Source organism: Megascapheus bottae, chromosome 16 (assembly GCF_031878675.1).
Source record: "Megascapheus bottae isolate mThoBot1 chromosome 16, mThoBot2.hap1, whole genome shotgun sequence".
Taxonomy (NCBI): Eukaryota; Metazoa; Chordata; class Mammalia; order Rodentia; family Geomyidae; genus Megascapheus; species Megascapheus bottae.
The window spans coordinates 44,059,314-44,074,632 of NC_143524.1; the positions used below are offsets into that span (position 1 = coordinate 44,059,314).

Consider the following 15,319-nt stretch of genomic DNA (forward strand, 5'->3'; position numbering starts at 1 on the left):
CTTCTGGCTTTTTTCTATGTATGTGGTACTAAGGAATCGAACCTGGGTCTTCATGCATGCTAGGCAAGCACTTTAACCACTAGGCCAAACTCCCGGCCCCAAATAATAGCAACAATTCTTATAATTATAAAGCCTTATAGGTCTCAGTTTGGGCAGCTTTAGGGCCCACCATCTCTTTTTGACAAATCTTTATAGATAGCTGGGCAGGTGGGAAAGGCTGGAAATCCTTGGTAAAACCTCTCCACAGCGCCTTCACTTGTCATCAATTTTTATGTTTCATCTGTATACTGACCTTAAATGTTATGCCTGTACACCTGTAAGTCAAAGAATCATCTTTTTTTTTTTTTTTTTTTTTTTTTTTTGCCAGTCCTGGGCTTGAGCTCAGGGCCTGAGCACTGTCCTTGGACTTTCTCAAGGCTAGAGTTCTACCACTTGAGCCTCAGCACCACTTCCGGCTTTTTTTCTATGTATGTGGTACCAAGGAATCGAACCCGGGTCTTCATGCATGCTAGGCAAAAGCACTCTACCACTAGGCTAAACTCCCGGCCCTCAAAGAATCATCTTAAATTATATTCTACCTTTAAATAATATCATATCCTCCTGTGAATAGTACACTTAATGCAGTAGACTTTAACCCATTCTTTCTATTTTCATTTTAAAGTTTGTATTCTACTTTTATAATAAACTCTTTGACTACTTTGATATTACTGTTTTAATTGGTTTTGTTTGGGAGTTGGTTTGGAGACAGGGCCTCAGTGTATAGCTCAGGCTGGCCTTGCCATGTTATGTAGTGTTATGTAGTTCATGCTAGTCTCAATTTCCTTTTTTTTTTTATTTCATGGTTGGTTGTGGGGCTTGAACTCTGGGCCTGGGTGCTGTCCCTGAGCTATTCAGCTCAAGGCTACTGCCCTACCACTGGAGCCGCAGCACCACTTCCAGTTTTCTAGTGGTTAATGGAGATAAGAGTCTCATGGTCTTTAGTGTCTGGACTGGCTTTGAGCCATGATCCTCAGATCTCAGCCTCCTGAGTAACTAGGATTACAGGCATGAGCCACCACATCCAGCTGAAACTCCTTTTGACATCAATTTTTCTCCTATCCTTTCCTTCTTCTCTGTCTCCCTTCCTTTTTCTTTTTTTCCCGGTACTAGGGATTGAACCCCACTAATTCTCACACATGCTAGGCAAGCTTTTCACCACTTGAGCTAACCTCCTAGTCCCTTTCTTCCCTTTGAGATAGTGTTTCACCACCTTTTTTTTTTTTTTTAAATTATTTGTGGCCTATAAGTCACAGTCTCGCTTTTGCCTTCTGAGTAGTTGGGATTATAGGCATTTGCCACAATGCCTGGCTTGTTATTATTTATTTACATTCTTTCTTTCTTCTTTTCATTTTGTATGACAATACTGGAGCTTGAACTCAGGGCCATATGCTTTCACTTAGTTCTTTCACTTGGGTCATCTCTAATTCATCTCAAATTGCAGGTCTCAGCCTCCTGGGTAGTTAGGATTACAGGCATAGCTTGTTGTCCTTTCTCTTTCAGTTTCAGTCCTCTTACCTATATTGTAAGCCCCCAGCAGGAGACAGACCTCTTTTCTTACCTTTAAATCCCTAGCAAGTGCTTGGCACCTAGTAGATACTCATTAAATGTTTACTGGACTAACTAGCTGATAGGTAAAATAAAAGTCAAAGTAGTCACTTATCTATTGAATCATGTATCATTGTAGCCTATCAGATCCATAGTTCTGTTCCTCCATCCACTTATCACCATTCCATCCCTTTATATATTTAGCCATCACTCATTATCTATCCATTAGTCCACCCTGTGTCCAAACTTCGTCATGACTGATCCGTTGTTTGGTCCAGCACTATCTTCAGGACCCCAAGTGGGCATACCCAGATGTAGGAGGTCTTGGCCAGACTCTGAGTAGGATTTCAAGAACATGAATTGTGGAACCTAGAATTCCCACAGAGATGTAGAAGAGGTCAGTAGGTAGGGGTGGGAAGGGTTAGGAGTTTTCCTCAGGTTGGCAGAAGGATGGTCTCAGATCTAGACTGCTCAACTAACCTTTCCTGGAACAGATGGTGGTCTTGTGGCACTCAGCCCTTTCCCCCTCAAGGTCTCTTGCCTTTCCCTGACCAAGGAGCAGCTGAGGGGTCCTCCCTTGCCTTGGTCCTGCTGGAATCTGTGTATGAGTGGGAGTTTATGGTGGTATTGGGGTATGGAGAGAAGGGCCTGGCAGGCCTTCTCCAGCCTTTGTACACTCACAGAAACTCTTCTGGCTGGGCACTGGTGGCTCATGCCTGTAATCCTTATTACTCTGGAGGTTAAGATTCTGAGGATCATGGTTCAAAGCCATCCCAGGCAGAAAAGTCCCCATGAGACTCATCTCCAATTAACATTCAAAAACTGAAAGTGGTGCTGTGACTCAAGTGGCAGAGCACTAGTCTTGAGCATAAAGAGGCTCAGGGACAGTGTTCAGGCCCCTAAATTCAGGACCCACCCCCAGCTGGCCTCATCCTGGAGGGCCTTGATGCTTCTGTTATTTTGGAACCTTCTTGGGAGACCCTGACTCAGTCACTGTGTGCTATGCTCTTCCTTCTCTTAGCTTCCTTTCATTTCCACCAGCTCTCTTGTTGCTATAACAACAGGCTTGGATCCAATTAGCCATTGGTAATGAAGCAGCCACAGCAGTCAGTACCTTTGGCACTAAGTCCCACCTCTTCCCAGCAGTGATCTCCAGAGCTTTCTGGTGCCCACATGCCTCTGGATTTTCTGGCCTCTGGACCTGTTCCCTATTCCAGGAAGCCTTCCTGAATACTTTGTCTCTTTAGAAGTCAGGCACCTCAGATGATCCCTTGGAGAGAAGTCTGTGTGTGTTCAAGGGGAAGGGTCATCCTTCACCTAAGTCCTACTGGAATCAGTGTGGGAAAAGGTGCACCTTTGTAAAACGCTCAGTCACTGTCCTCAGAGGACACTGAGGCCCAAGAAGTCAGATGGGAAGAGGTTCTCTGACTGAAATCCACTGCAGGTTTAGTGATCAAATGAGAACACAGCCAGGCCACTGGGCTCTGTGCTGTAGGGTTTATCTGTGGATTGTCTGCATGAACACACAGCAGGCCTATCCTTTCTCCATTCCCAACTCAGCAAGCCCATTCTCCACCTACCATTCTGAGAGGAGGAAGAACCATATGTACTATTCCCAGGAGGGCCTAAGATTCTTCTCTTAGGAAGGGAAAAGACAGGACTCTGAATTTCCAGGCATAAGAAGACTTGGGCATCCTCCTGGGGGACCTTTGTTTCTGTACCCCCAAGACCTTTCTTGCTGAGCCAGGACAGGAGGCTGCAGGCCTTGCGGCTACCAGTGCATTAGAACCACAGAGAAGGCCAAGCCTCTTTCGGAGTCTCAGATTCATTGGAGAAGGAGGGTGAGCATAAATTTTAGCACACTGCCAGGAAAGGCCAGAGTGGGGCTTTGTGCCTTGTTCACACTCCTGTATTCACTCTCTCTTAGCAAACTGAACAGTTATTCCAAGCCAGGACTGGAGGGGGACCCAGTACACACATGAGTTCACAGATTGTTCATTTACCCATATGGCACAAATTTGCTGCATCCCTGTCAGGTCTCAGCTGTGACTCTCTCTTCCCCAGCCAGGCCCCTGGGAGCATTCCCTGCCTGCTGCCCTGAGATGAGCAGCCAGGTGGGGGTCCTCTTGCTACTCTCCTGGAATCTCCCATGCCTGTTTTCATTCTGCGCTTCTTGACTATTGCCTGTTACAGAAGTGAAATTAAAATTTTGAGTGTTTTATACTTCAGGGAGGACATTGGTGCCAAAACTCATGGCCTGCCCTTTGAGGCTAAGGATGAGAAACAATTCCATTGGATAGAGGTGTGCAGAACTCACCTGACTGAGGCTGAATGGGGGTGGGGAATGGGGATTAGGGAGGGGGACAGCAGGACAGGAAGCTACAGGGGCTAGCAGGAGGGGTTAATCCCATGCCGGGGACAATACCAAGAAGCCTGGAAGGAGGAGAGTTTGTTCAGGACTGGTTTGTTAACTCGCCTGTTATGTGTACAGTACCCTAGACTGGGAAATGTCATCCCAGTCATTGTTCAAGTGTGTGATTACAAACTAATACTTGATTAAAGGAGGAAAACTATCTGGGTGCCGGTGGCTCACACCTGTAATCCTAGCTACTCAGGAGGCTGAGATCTCTGATGATCATGATTTGAAGCCAACCGAGGCAGTAAAGTCTGTGAGACTCTATGTCCAATAAATTAATCAGAAAAGACTGGAAGCGGCACTGTGGCTAAGTGGTAGGGCACTAGCCTTGAGCACAAAGAGGCTCTGCAACTGTGTTCAGGCCCAGAATTCATGCCCCATGACTGGCAAAAAGGAAGAAGGAGAAGGAAAAGGAGGAGGAGGAAGAAGAGGAAAACTGCTAATCTTAAAAGATAGATCCTGTGAATCTGGGAGAGCTCTCCTAAAGAGGTGATATTTCCACAGAGACTGGTTTTAAAGGAAAAGAAAAGGTATTCTGAGGAGAAGGGAAAGGCCTGGACCAGGGCTGTAGGAAAAGAGAAAGGGTATTTGTGTTTCTGGACATTAAAACAGAAGTGGAATATACCAAGGGAGAGCCAGAGGGTTGATCAGATGGGAGTCAGGAGTCCCTGCTGCTCAGGGTAAAGCAAGAGTCAATGGGGGGTTTAGTAGTGTGGGAACCCTAGGGCACCATAGTGTGTCAGAACCTCTAGCCTGAGCCAGGAGCTCCTTACCCCCCCCTCCCCGCTGCCACCCCAGTACTGCTGAAGTGAACAGGTTCTGGCCTAGCTCAGGGATGTGAGGACAGGTGGGTTGGGGGTGAGGTGAGAATGAATCCCGCCGGGATTGAGGAGAGTGAGGAGGAACCGACACTGTTCGTCTGGGTGGAGCAGGAATGGGGGTAGGGATAATTTATTGTGCACTATTTGCATGGCAGTCCATAGCCCTCCCCCCCCCCCCATCACTCACACCCAAGTCCAGTGCCCCAGCCAGTGTTGTTCCCAAGGCTAGGTGCTGCCTGTCTGCACAGGCGTCTATCCTGCTGTGGTGGCGGGAACACCGTGGGTCAGGTTCACGATGTCGCGTACCGAGTACTGATGTGTGTGAGCGCACTTGACAGAGACGTGCCTGGCTGGGGCCTGCTGGGCGTAGGCATGTGCGTGCCTGCGTGGCTCCACTCCATAAACGGGGCTCTGGGGCGCTGGGCACCGCTGGGAATGGAGCGCGCGTGGCCGTCCGTCGTCCCCTTTGCGTGACTGTGTCCGGCAGAGGGAACGGCTCGCGTGCCGCCCCGCGGGCGGGGCCGGGCGGCGCGGGTGGCGAAGGGCGGCGCGGAGAGGGCAGGGACCCCTCCTCCGGAGGCGCGCGCGCGCTTGCGCGGGGCTGGCCGGCGGCACTCCCGGCGGGCGGGCCGGCGCGGAGGAGGCCACAGCGCCGCCGGGGCTGCGCGTCCACCCTGGAACTAACGCCGCCCGGCCACCTCAGCGGCGGACGGAACCCCAGGAGGAGCGAGGGGGGGAGGGGGCCCGACCCTGAGCCGACCCGCGCCCCCGTCCTGGCTGCAGGCCGGCCGCATGCTGCAGATGGTGAAGACCCTGGCCCAGTTCACCATCGCGCTGGAAGATATGCGCGATCTGGGCTCCACCGCCGCTGCCTCCTCCGGGGAGCCCGCTGGGGGCAGCGGTGGTACTGATGCCGAGGATTCCGGGGAGGCGCAGGTACTGGGAGGGGAGGGGAGAGCTCGGGACTTGGGCCTTGGCCTAGGACACAGGAGGCCAAGGATCTCACCAAGGAGGCGTGGGCAGATGCTGTAGAGAGGACCTAGAACTCCTGTGGAGCACGGGGCCGGCCCCTGGGCTCGGGGTAGGATGACCAGCACAAGGTCATGGAGGTAGTGGGTGAGGAATGTGGTCGTGTGGTTGGTGGGGTGCTAAGGGTCAAGGCCTGGTGTCAGTGGGTCGAAGTGAGTCACGGTGGATCATACATGTTGTCAGGGTTAGCCTGGGTTCATAGGCTCCAGGGAGGTTTCCAGCCTCTTTCCCAGGCCCGGTGCCCCAAGTGTGTGTGCTGGGGAGCGGGCACTACCTCTGCTGGGCAGTGGAGGTGCCATGCTGCCGGGAACCCCGGTGTCCTCATTCCTAGCCCAGTATGTGTTCCTGTGGGGGGAAGGGGCGGCCTCCAGGGCTGTTGCTTTGGCTTTGTGAGCTTCTCTCCACCTCCATTCTGATTGTTCCACCTTTCCCACCAGGTGGGGACTGTGCTTCTGTGCTCCTCGGGGACTTTTTATGTGTCTTTCCATGGTCATGAGTCCCTGGGCTGGAGGGCCTGGATCTCAGCTGGGTGGCTGGGCTACATTTCTGTTCTTGCCTTTATGGCTTTTCTATATACCCGTCTTCATGCAGTGCAAATCAGGGTCTCTGGGGTGCGACAACCCCAATCACACCAGGAAAAAAGTCCCCTCTTTCTTCCTGCTATATCTCTCTGCCCCCCATCCCTACCATCCACATCTCCATATCGGGGGTCCTGTGCAGTGAAGATCTAGGGATGGATCTGGTGAGGGGTGAGAGGTTCTGGAGGGAATCTGGGCCTAGAGGACTGGCCTGCCCAGAACAGGTGGGCCTGCTGATCTGGTTGACAGCTGCATTGTCTATCTCCCCACACCCCCTGCACTACTCCCGTGTCTGGGCACGTGCAGAGGGTGCTCTATGCAGTGACTGGAAGCTGGCCTTGTTTTCTATGCCTTTACCTGAGAGCTTGAGTGACAGCCCACTGTGCTTTGCAGTGGGGAGGCTGGGAGAGACAGCACTGCAGCGTCAGCCTCCCTGTGTTACCCTAGCTTCCTAGCCAGCCCTGCCTCTCAGGAAGTCTTCCTGACTGTGACCCTCCCTGTACCCACTGTGCTTGGCGAGCCAGGAGGTATGAGTGGGGGATGGCAGCCCAGGGGCCCAGAGCTGACCCTGGATGGCCAACTGTCAGCAAGCTCCCTGCACAGTCTTACTGAAGTGGAATGAAGAGGGATAGTGCGTACCACAGCATGTGGCAGGCACTGCCCTGCTCCCCACCATGTACTTTTGCAGTGCCTTGGACAAGAGATTATTAGTTCTGTTTCATAGACAAAGAGTATGAAAATAGTAGTTAGGTGACAGGAAGGGCAGAGCTGGGGACCCTGTATTCTGAGGCTGCCCGGGTCAGGATAAGGGAAAAGTTACAGTGGTGGTACCCTAACGTTTACTTACATGAAGTGACTGAGGAGACCCTGGTCCAGGCTCTGTTAGTCATTGTCTTATGTGAGCTCAGGCAAGTCATGTCACCTGTCTGACTTGTTTCTTCTGTTCAGTGGAGATAACACATGTGTCGTGAAGCTGTAAGTAAGTGTCCTGGGGCCACAAGGGCAGGAGAGGACTTTGGGTTTTCCCCTGGGAGGCCCTCTGGACCCTGATGCTGCATGCATTCACTCTGTCCATGCTAGGGCATTCTTGACTTAAATGCCTCTAGAAGCTGCTTTGATTTCTTGTTGTTATTGTTATTCTTGTCTTGGGGCTCAAACTCAGGGCCTTGGGCACTGTGCCTGAGGGTTTGGTTTGGTTTTGTTTTTTGTTTTTTTGCTAGTACTCTACCACTCAAGCCACCGGTCCACTTTCAGCTTTTTGGTTCTTATAATTGGAGATGAGCAGCTCAGAGACTTTCCTGCCTAGACTGGCATTGAACTACATTCCTCAGATCTTAGCCTCTTGAGGAGCTGGAATTATAGGTGTGAGACACTAGCACTTGGCTGATTGATCTTTTTTCTTAAGGCCGGGGAAAGATAGATGGTCTGATTCTAGCTAGGGACACCGAGGTAGGACCTAGAGAGGGTAGCAGAACACAGGGCTGGCAAGGTGTGACAAGCCAGCCTCCTCCTATATCCCAAGAGGATGCCATCCATCCGTATACCTACGTCCTGACACGGGAACCCACTCTTCTGAGTGTGCCTCATTGGGGAATATTAAGGGACAGGCCCGATCCTCAAGATTCTGTGCCAGGGGAACAATATCTGAGCTGTGTTTGGCAGGAGCAGAAAGATAAGCGGTACTGAGTCAGGAAGACCTAGAGCTGAGGTCCACTAAGCAGATGAGTACAGGACATAGTAGTGACTGGGACAGTCCCATTTACTGAGTCTCTATCCTTGGTGGCTCTTGGAGTAGAAACTGCAAGGAGGCACAGACACAGTCACTCATCTTGATTTGCCACATGCAAAATGTGCCCCATTGAGCACTCCTTGGTGGCTGGAGTCTGGGCAGGGCTCAGACAGTGACCTGAGCCAAGCCAAGCCCTGCAAGAGGAGGGAAAGGGGAAGAAGCTAGAGGTGTGGGCTCCTTGCCTAGGCCACCTCTTGAGCTTGTGTCAGTGAGGAGCCCTGGCGAGGAGTCCTTGCCCAAGGAGGGGCACCTGTTGAGGGCTGGTGCCCTGTGGTGAGGCACCAGGAGTGGGTAGAAGTAGGCCAGAGGCTTGAGGACTGGTGGGGTGGGTAGCGTATACCTTTGTCCTGGCAGAGACCACATTCCTCAGCTGGCTTCCAGCTCAGCCTTTCCATAGGAATGGGCATATCCTGAGAGGGGTGAACAACTTGTCCCTCAGGTGAGAGTAAAGAGACTTCATGCTTCCTTGGGGATTCTCTAATTTAGGTCCCCTGGAGGGAGACCTTAGTGGCTGGCCCTTCTTTTTTCCTTAAAATGGGAACATTGGCCAGATGTTGGTAGCTCATGCCTGTAATCCTAGCTACTTAGGAGGCTGAGATTTGAGGATAGAGGTTTGAAACCTGCCCAAGCAGGAAAGTCCCTGAGACTTTTATCTCCATTAAACTACCCAAAAAGCCAGAAATGAAGCTGTGGCTCAATAGGTTGAACCCTAGCCTTGAACAAAAAGAAGCTCAGGGATAGTGCCCAAGCCCTAGTACTGGCACCAAAAATAATTTAAAATGAGGGAGGGGAGTCACAACACCTACATTGCAGGTAATCAAGAGGGTTAGAAACCACAAAACACTCAGAATGATGCCTGCCATGCAGACAGCCCAGGAATCAATCCTTCCTTCCTTCCTTCTGTTCTGGGAGTTGAACTCAAAACTTTGTGCTTGTAAGGCGGGCACCCTACCACTTAGGCTTTTTGCATTAGTTATTTTCAAGCCAGCATGGGCTAGATCATCTCTTGTGCTTCCTTGTGTTGCTGGTTTTGATAGGCCCACACTACTGAGCCCAACTACAGGTTGAGATGGAGTCTCCCAAACTTGCATGCCCAGGCTGACCTCTAAGTGCTACCCCCACTCCCTTATCTCTACCTCTCAAGTAGCTAGGATTACAGGCTTGAGTCACTGTACCCAGCTTCAGTAAACTTTTAAAAGAGAATTGGGACCCAGCACTGTCTGACATTGGCTGAACCCTGAAACTGCTCAGCTGTGTGACCTCTGATACCAGTGAGCTCTGATACCATCCTCACTGCTCTGGGTCCTGGTTGCTCCAGCTGTAGCAAGAGTGTGTGTGTGTCCCCTAGGGAAGTGTGAAGCTCATCTAGCTGGGACATGTCCCAGCAGCACTAAGCTTTGGGTGACATTTTCAGAGTTGGCAGCTACAGTGGCCTGGAGGCATCTTCCTTTGCAAATATGAAGGGTTTATGATTTTTTTTTTCAGTCCTTTTCAAGAGTCCTTGGGGGAGCCAAGGAGTAAGCTAGCAGTTTCCAAACTGCCCATAGCTACAGAAGAGAGGAGGAGTGGGCCTGACTCTTGGGAGAGGTACAGGCCTTTGAGCTGCAGGGGGGCGCCCCCCATGGGGAAAGTCCTGAGCAAAGAGCTGGCAGTGAGGGGCCCAGGAGTCCTAGACGTTCTTGAACAGCCAGGAGTCTTTAGGGGGCAGAAAGCAGCCCTGAAGAGGCCAGGGAGTGGGTGTGGCTGGCTTCTCTGAGCCTGCAGGTAGACCAGTGTATGGCTGCGGATGATGGGGCCAAAGGGGAACAAGACACTCCTCATTCTTTCCCATCCCCACAGGACATGCGGAAGCACGTGACCATGACCCTGCTGGACACGGAGCAGTCGTATGTGGAATCACTGCGCACCTTGATGCAGGTAAGCCGCCCAGCTCAGGCCTCCTGAGTCAGGGATAGCTGGCAGAAGACAGAGAGCTGAGACACATCCCTTCTCTGATGTGGCCACTCTGCAGCAGAAGCTCCTTCTCAGCAGCAGAGAATGGAGGGACCCAGCCAGGCCTCCCAAGGGCATGAATTCCCACCTCACTGTTTTTTCATCTCCCCCACCCCACCCCACTTCCCGCCCTAGACCTAAGCTAGTCATGCACCTCTTTATTTATTGATTGGGAAGACCTTTGTTGACTAGAATGAGATGTTGATCTCCTGCTGTGAGCCAGCAATGTCTAGGTTCAGGGTGTCCAGGGGTGAGGGAGAGAGAGAGATATGAGTCCCTGGCCAGAAGCTCCCAGTTCTGTTGGAGACAAATGGACAGCATGAAGCCTGGAGGGCATCTGCCTGGAATGAGGTCCAGGAAGGAACCCCAGAGGAGATGTTAGTTTCTACCACTGAGACCCAACTGCCTAGCAGCAGAGACAGCATGTGCAGAGTCACATCAGGGGAGGACCTGGCACATTCAAAGGCCATGTGGTCAACATGGAACATGAAGGATTGGAACATGAAGAGCCAGGAGGGCCACATGGTGGGAGCTATGAATACCACAAGGATCTAGACCCCATTAAGGTCCTGGAGAGCCAGTGAAGGCTTTGAGCAGGACAGGAGTGTAACTGGGTGGATGCTTTATGAAGGCTGGCTGCTGGGAAAGGGGAGTGGCTGAAGAGGAAGCCAGAGCCACCCAGCTCAGGCTAGAGCAGAGGCTTCAAGGAGGATTTCCTAAAGACAGACACTAGATAGTAAGCTATGAGGGTAAGGCTTGGAAGATAGGAGCCTGAGCTCCTGATCTGGGAAAGACCCAAGTGAGGCGCATATCCGGGGTGAGATAGTGTGTTGGAGTTTAGACCTATGGTTTCTAGAGAGGCCCAGAGCCTAGATTCCGGTACTGAAGTGGAGTCTGCAGTTGAGAATCAGTTTGCTTAGGCCACCCAGGCAGAATGAGAGCAAAGGATCAAGGTAGAGCCTAGAAAACAGCCAGAATAGGCATTCATCCTTTCATGCCACTAATCTGTGTACCAAGCAGTGATCTCTGGCCAGGGCAGGGGTGTACAATTCAGGAGCTCATAGTTACTGGGTGCCAGTACCTCACACCTATAATCCTAGGTACTCAGGAGGCTGAGATTGATGATCAAGGAGGAAAGTCCATGAGCCTCTAATTAACCACCAGAAATCCAGAAGTGGAGCTGTGATTCAAGTGGTAGAGTGCTAGCCTTGACTTAAAAAAGCTCAGGGGCTGGGATTGTGGCCTAGTGGTACAGTGCTTGCCTAGTATGCCCTGGGTTGGATTCCCCAGTACCACATACACACAAAAAAAAAGCCAGAAAAGATGCTGTGGCTCAAATGGCAGAGTGCTAGCCCTGAGTAAAAAGTATCCAAGGACAGTGTCCAGGCCCTGAGTTCAAGCCCCAAGACTGCCCCCCCAAAAAAGGTGGGGAGGGAAATGGGGACAAAAACATGAGAAGGAGTATGGGGTATCAATGTGTAAGAAGTAATGCATCTACTGCCTGAAGAATGTAACTGTAACCCCTCTATACATTATCCCAACAACAACAACAAGAAAAAACATGATTCATGGCAAGTCTTGGCATAAAATTCAGCCCAGCCAGCACAACCATGTTCATTGCAGCATTATTCACCATAGCTAAGATATGGAACCAACCCAGAAGCGCTTCAGTAGATGATTGGATCAAGAAGATATGGTACTTATACACAATGGAATTCTTTGCTGTCATCAGAAAGAATGACATCACCTCATTCATAAGGAAATGGAAAGACTTGGAAAAAATCATAACAAGTGAAGTAAACCAGACCCAAAGGAACCTAGGCTCCATGGATGATTTCCCTCATTTGTAATAATTAGTACACATCTAGGATTTTCCTAGCAAGGGATCACAATAGCTCAAAAGCTATGTACATATGGCCTTATAGAATGAGACTAAGCGAAATAAGCTCCAGGATAGGAAAACAAGAGGTTTATCTTTGTGATTGTTGTTCTTAATGTACTATGTGAAGTCATTTCTTTCTTCTTTGGTTTTTATTTTCCTTATGGTTTATTCCCTGTTGTTACTGTATCTGATTTGGTATGTGGCATATTATATATACGTTTATTTTTATTTATTTGAATTAGGGAAGGGAAGGGGACAAAGAAGATGATCAGACACAGGACAAAGGGTGAACCAATGTAACAGTGATGTTCACAAGACTATATTGGAAATGAACTTTACAACTGGGGATGGGGTAGAGGGAGGGAGACTGGGAGAAAAACATAGGAAGGGGTAACAATGTTCAAGAAGTAATATACTCACTACCTTGCAAATGCAACTATACATCATTCTGAAGCCAAAGACTGGGGTACACAGCAGCACTGGAGTGTGGAAAAGACACATGACTCCAGTGTTGTGACTTGGTTGCTCTTCCAGCTGTGTGACCTCAAGCATCTTCTGTAGCCAGTCTGTGTTTCAGCCACCCTGACTATAGAGAGAATAACAATCCCCCTTGCCTCAAGTATAGATCGCAAGAAGGCATGTGTATCATTTTGCATTCTACCTCAGAGGGGCGTGTGTGTGTGTGTGTGTGTGTGTGTGTGTGTGTGTGTGTGGTTGCATTTAGTCATTATATCTACCTTGTGGAGGTTATGACACCTTTTTGTGGGGGGAAATAAAGGCTCCATGTCTCAAAAACATGCCAAGGTCCTTGTGAGACAGAGGGCTTACTATGTGCCAGGCACTGTTGCAAATGCTTTACATGAAGTCACTTATACTGCCCCCTGGAAGACCCTATTTTACTGATGATGAAACTGAAACAGAGAAACAGAGTATCTTGTCCAAGGTTATGTGTTAAGAAGGGCCATAGACTGGGTGAAAACGGTCCTTGTGACTTGTTCTTCCCTCTTATCCACTGGGTATGCTACCTACGGCAGTATATTAAAATGTAGGCTGAGCCAGGTGCCAGTGGTTTGCGGCGCCCGGCACCCCTGACCAGCAGGGAAGAACGGACACCACCCGAGGATCCTTCTCGTATCACGCTTTTAATGAAGAGCTACTTGTTTAAAGGGAGAGCTGAAGCAGAGGGGCGCGGGGCAGGGAAATGCAGCTGCTTATAAACAATCAAAGAACGCGGGACTTTTGCCATTGGCTGCTGTGTTGCTAGGGTCATTTTAAAACTCGGGATTGGTCAGGCCTCTGACGTCATACGTGCAGACTCAGCGGAACGAGCAAAGGCTCCGCACTCACATACCAAATAAGGAGTCACAAAGAGCGAGGCAGGGGACAGGCGCCGTCTCGGCTGCTCCGGCTCCCCACAGTGGTTCACACTTGTAATTCTAGCTACTCAGGAGGCTGAGATCTGAGAGTCACAATTCAAAGCCTGCCAGGACAGGACAGTCTGTGAAACTCTGATCTCCAATTAACCACCAGAAACCAGAAGTGGAGCTGAGGCTCAGGCTCAAAGTAATAGAGTGCTAGCCTTAAGCAAAACAACAACAAACAACCTCAGGGACAATACTTGGGCCCAGGCCCTGAGTTCAAGCCCTGTGGACTGACTAAAAAACTAAAAATAAAATCACTTAAATGGACACTGGACTCCACAGCCCTGGCACTAACTTCCAGTGATCACTGCTAACAAAAACAGACCAGTAGTGTTCCTGCAGGCCAGGAGTTTCAAACAAAGGGGTTAAATCCAAGGTTAGCAGGCAAGAGATGAGATTTGAACTCCAGTCCCGAGTCTACACCCTTTCCTAGGTGTCAGCCTCATCCTCAGAACCTCAACACTCCCAGCTAAGAACCCCCCTTTCCCTGAGTACCCTGACCAAGCCCCCATCCTACTGGTACCCGACCTCTTCCACTCTTATAGCGTACATTATTATGTCTGGTCATAAAGAAATAGACTATCTTTTTATGTTCATGGAGAGATTAGAATATAGAATAGGGCCTGCTTGCTAAGAGTGATGGCTCATGCCTGCATTCCTAGTTACTCAGGAGGCTGAGATCTGAGGATTGGGGTTCAAAGCCAGCCCAGGCACTAAAGAACGAGAGACTCTTATCTCCAGTTAACCACTAGAAAACTGGAAGTGGCGCTGTGGCTCCAGTGGTAGGGCAGTAGCCTTGAGCTGAAGAGCTCAGGGACAATGCCCTGGCCCAGAGTTCAAGCCTCATAACCGACAAAAAAAAATTACATTATTTCTTTTTTTTTTTTTTTTTTGCCAGTCCTGGGCTTGAGCTCAGGGCCTGAGCACTGTCCTTGGACTTTCTCAAGGCTAGAGCTCTACCACTTGAGCCTCAGCACCACTTCTGGCTTTTTTCTATGTATGTGGTACCAAGGAATCGAACCCGGGTCTTCATGCATGCTAGGCAAGCACTTTAACCACTAGGCCAAACTCCTGGCCCAAAAATTACATTATTTCTTGTGTTTGTTTTCTGGCCCTTTCCACCCAGCTGTCAGTGCAGATGTGGAGATTCTGTCACTCTGTGCTTTGGAGCTCTGCACACAGTAGTTGTTCAGTGAGCATTTGAGAGAATGTAGGCATTGATTTAGCTGCTAAGCCTTAGCAGATTCTGTGTTGGCGTCTCTGTTCATTCTTTCCTTCTATGATCGAGGCAAGATTCTGGGTGACACTGGCCAAGGACCTCTGAGAGCCAAGCTGCCTGCTCTCCTTACCATCACCATGGGCTTTTTCAGAATCTCCAGCCAGCCAAGATGATCCTACTGAGTTTTACTTTCCCAGGTTTGTTTAACAAAACAAGCCAGATTTTTCAAATGTTTGATATAAATGTTATTGCAACATCCGCGTGTTCTTTTCAACAACGCCCTCACTTCCTTGCTTGTAATTACAGTGTGGGCCAGTAGAGGGCAACCTTTCCATAAAAGCAATGGAGCAATCTCCACTCACAGGAAACACTACTGAACAGATTTGAAGTAAGAATCAGGAATGTTAATCACAGACTCTGAAGTCCCTCCAACTCCCCAGGTGACCTGTGTCTCCTCTGTTTTGTGTTCTTCACAGAAAATAGGAATTCCACATGCAACTGAATCTTCACTTTTTTTCTCTTTCGTTGCAATACTGGGGATTGAACCCAGGGCCTTCTACTTGTTAGGCAAATACTCTACCACTTGAG

At 49.8% G+C, this 15,319-nt stretch overlaps 1 protein-coding gene across 1 annotated transcript in view; it reads left to right on the forward strand.

Moving 5' to 3' along the window:
- Positions 1 to 15,319, forward strand: part of Arhgef17 (Rho guanine nucleotide exchange factor 17) — a 62,926-nt gene that overhangs the window by 30,377 nt on the left and 17,230 nt on the right. Inside the window, exon 2 of the mRNA XM_090348388.1 lies at positions 10,057 to 10,134. Coding sequence (XP_090204514.1) covers positions 10,057 to 10,134 — 78 coding nt within the window. The remainder of the gene's footprint in view (positions 1 to 10,056; positions 10,135 to 15,319) is intronic.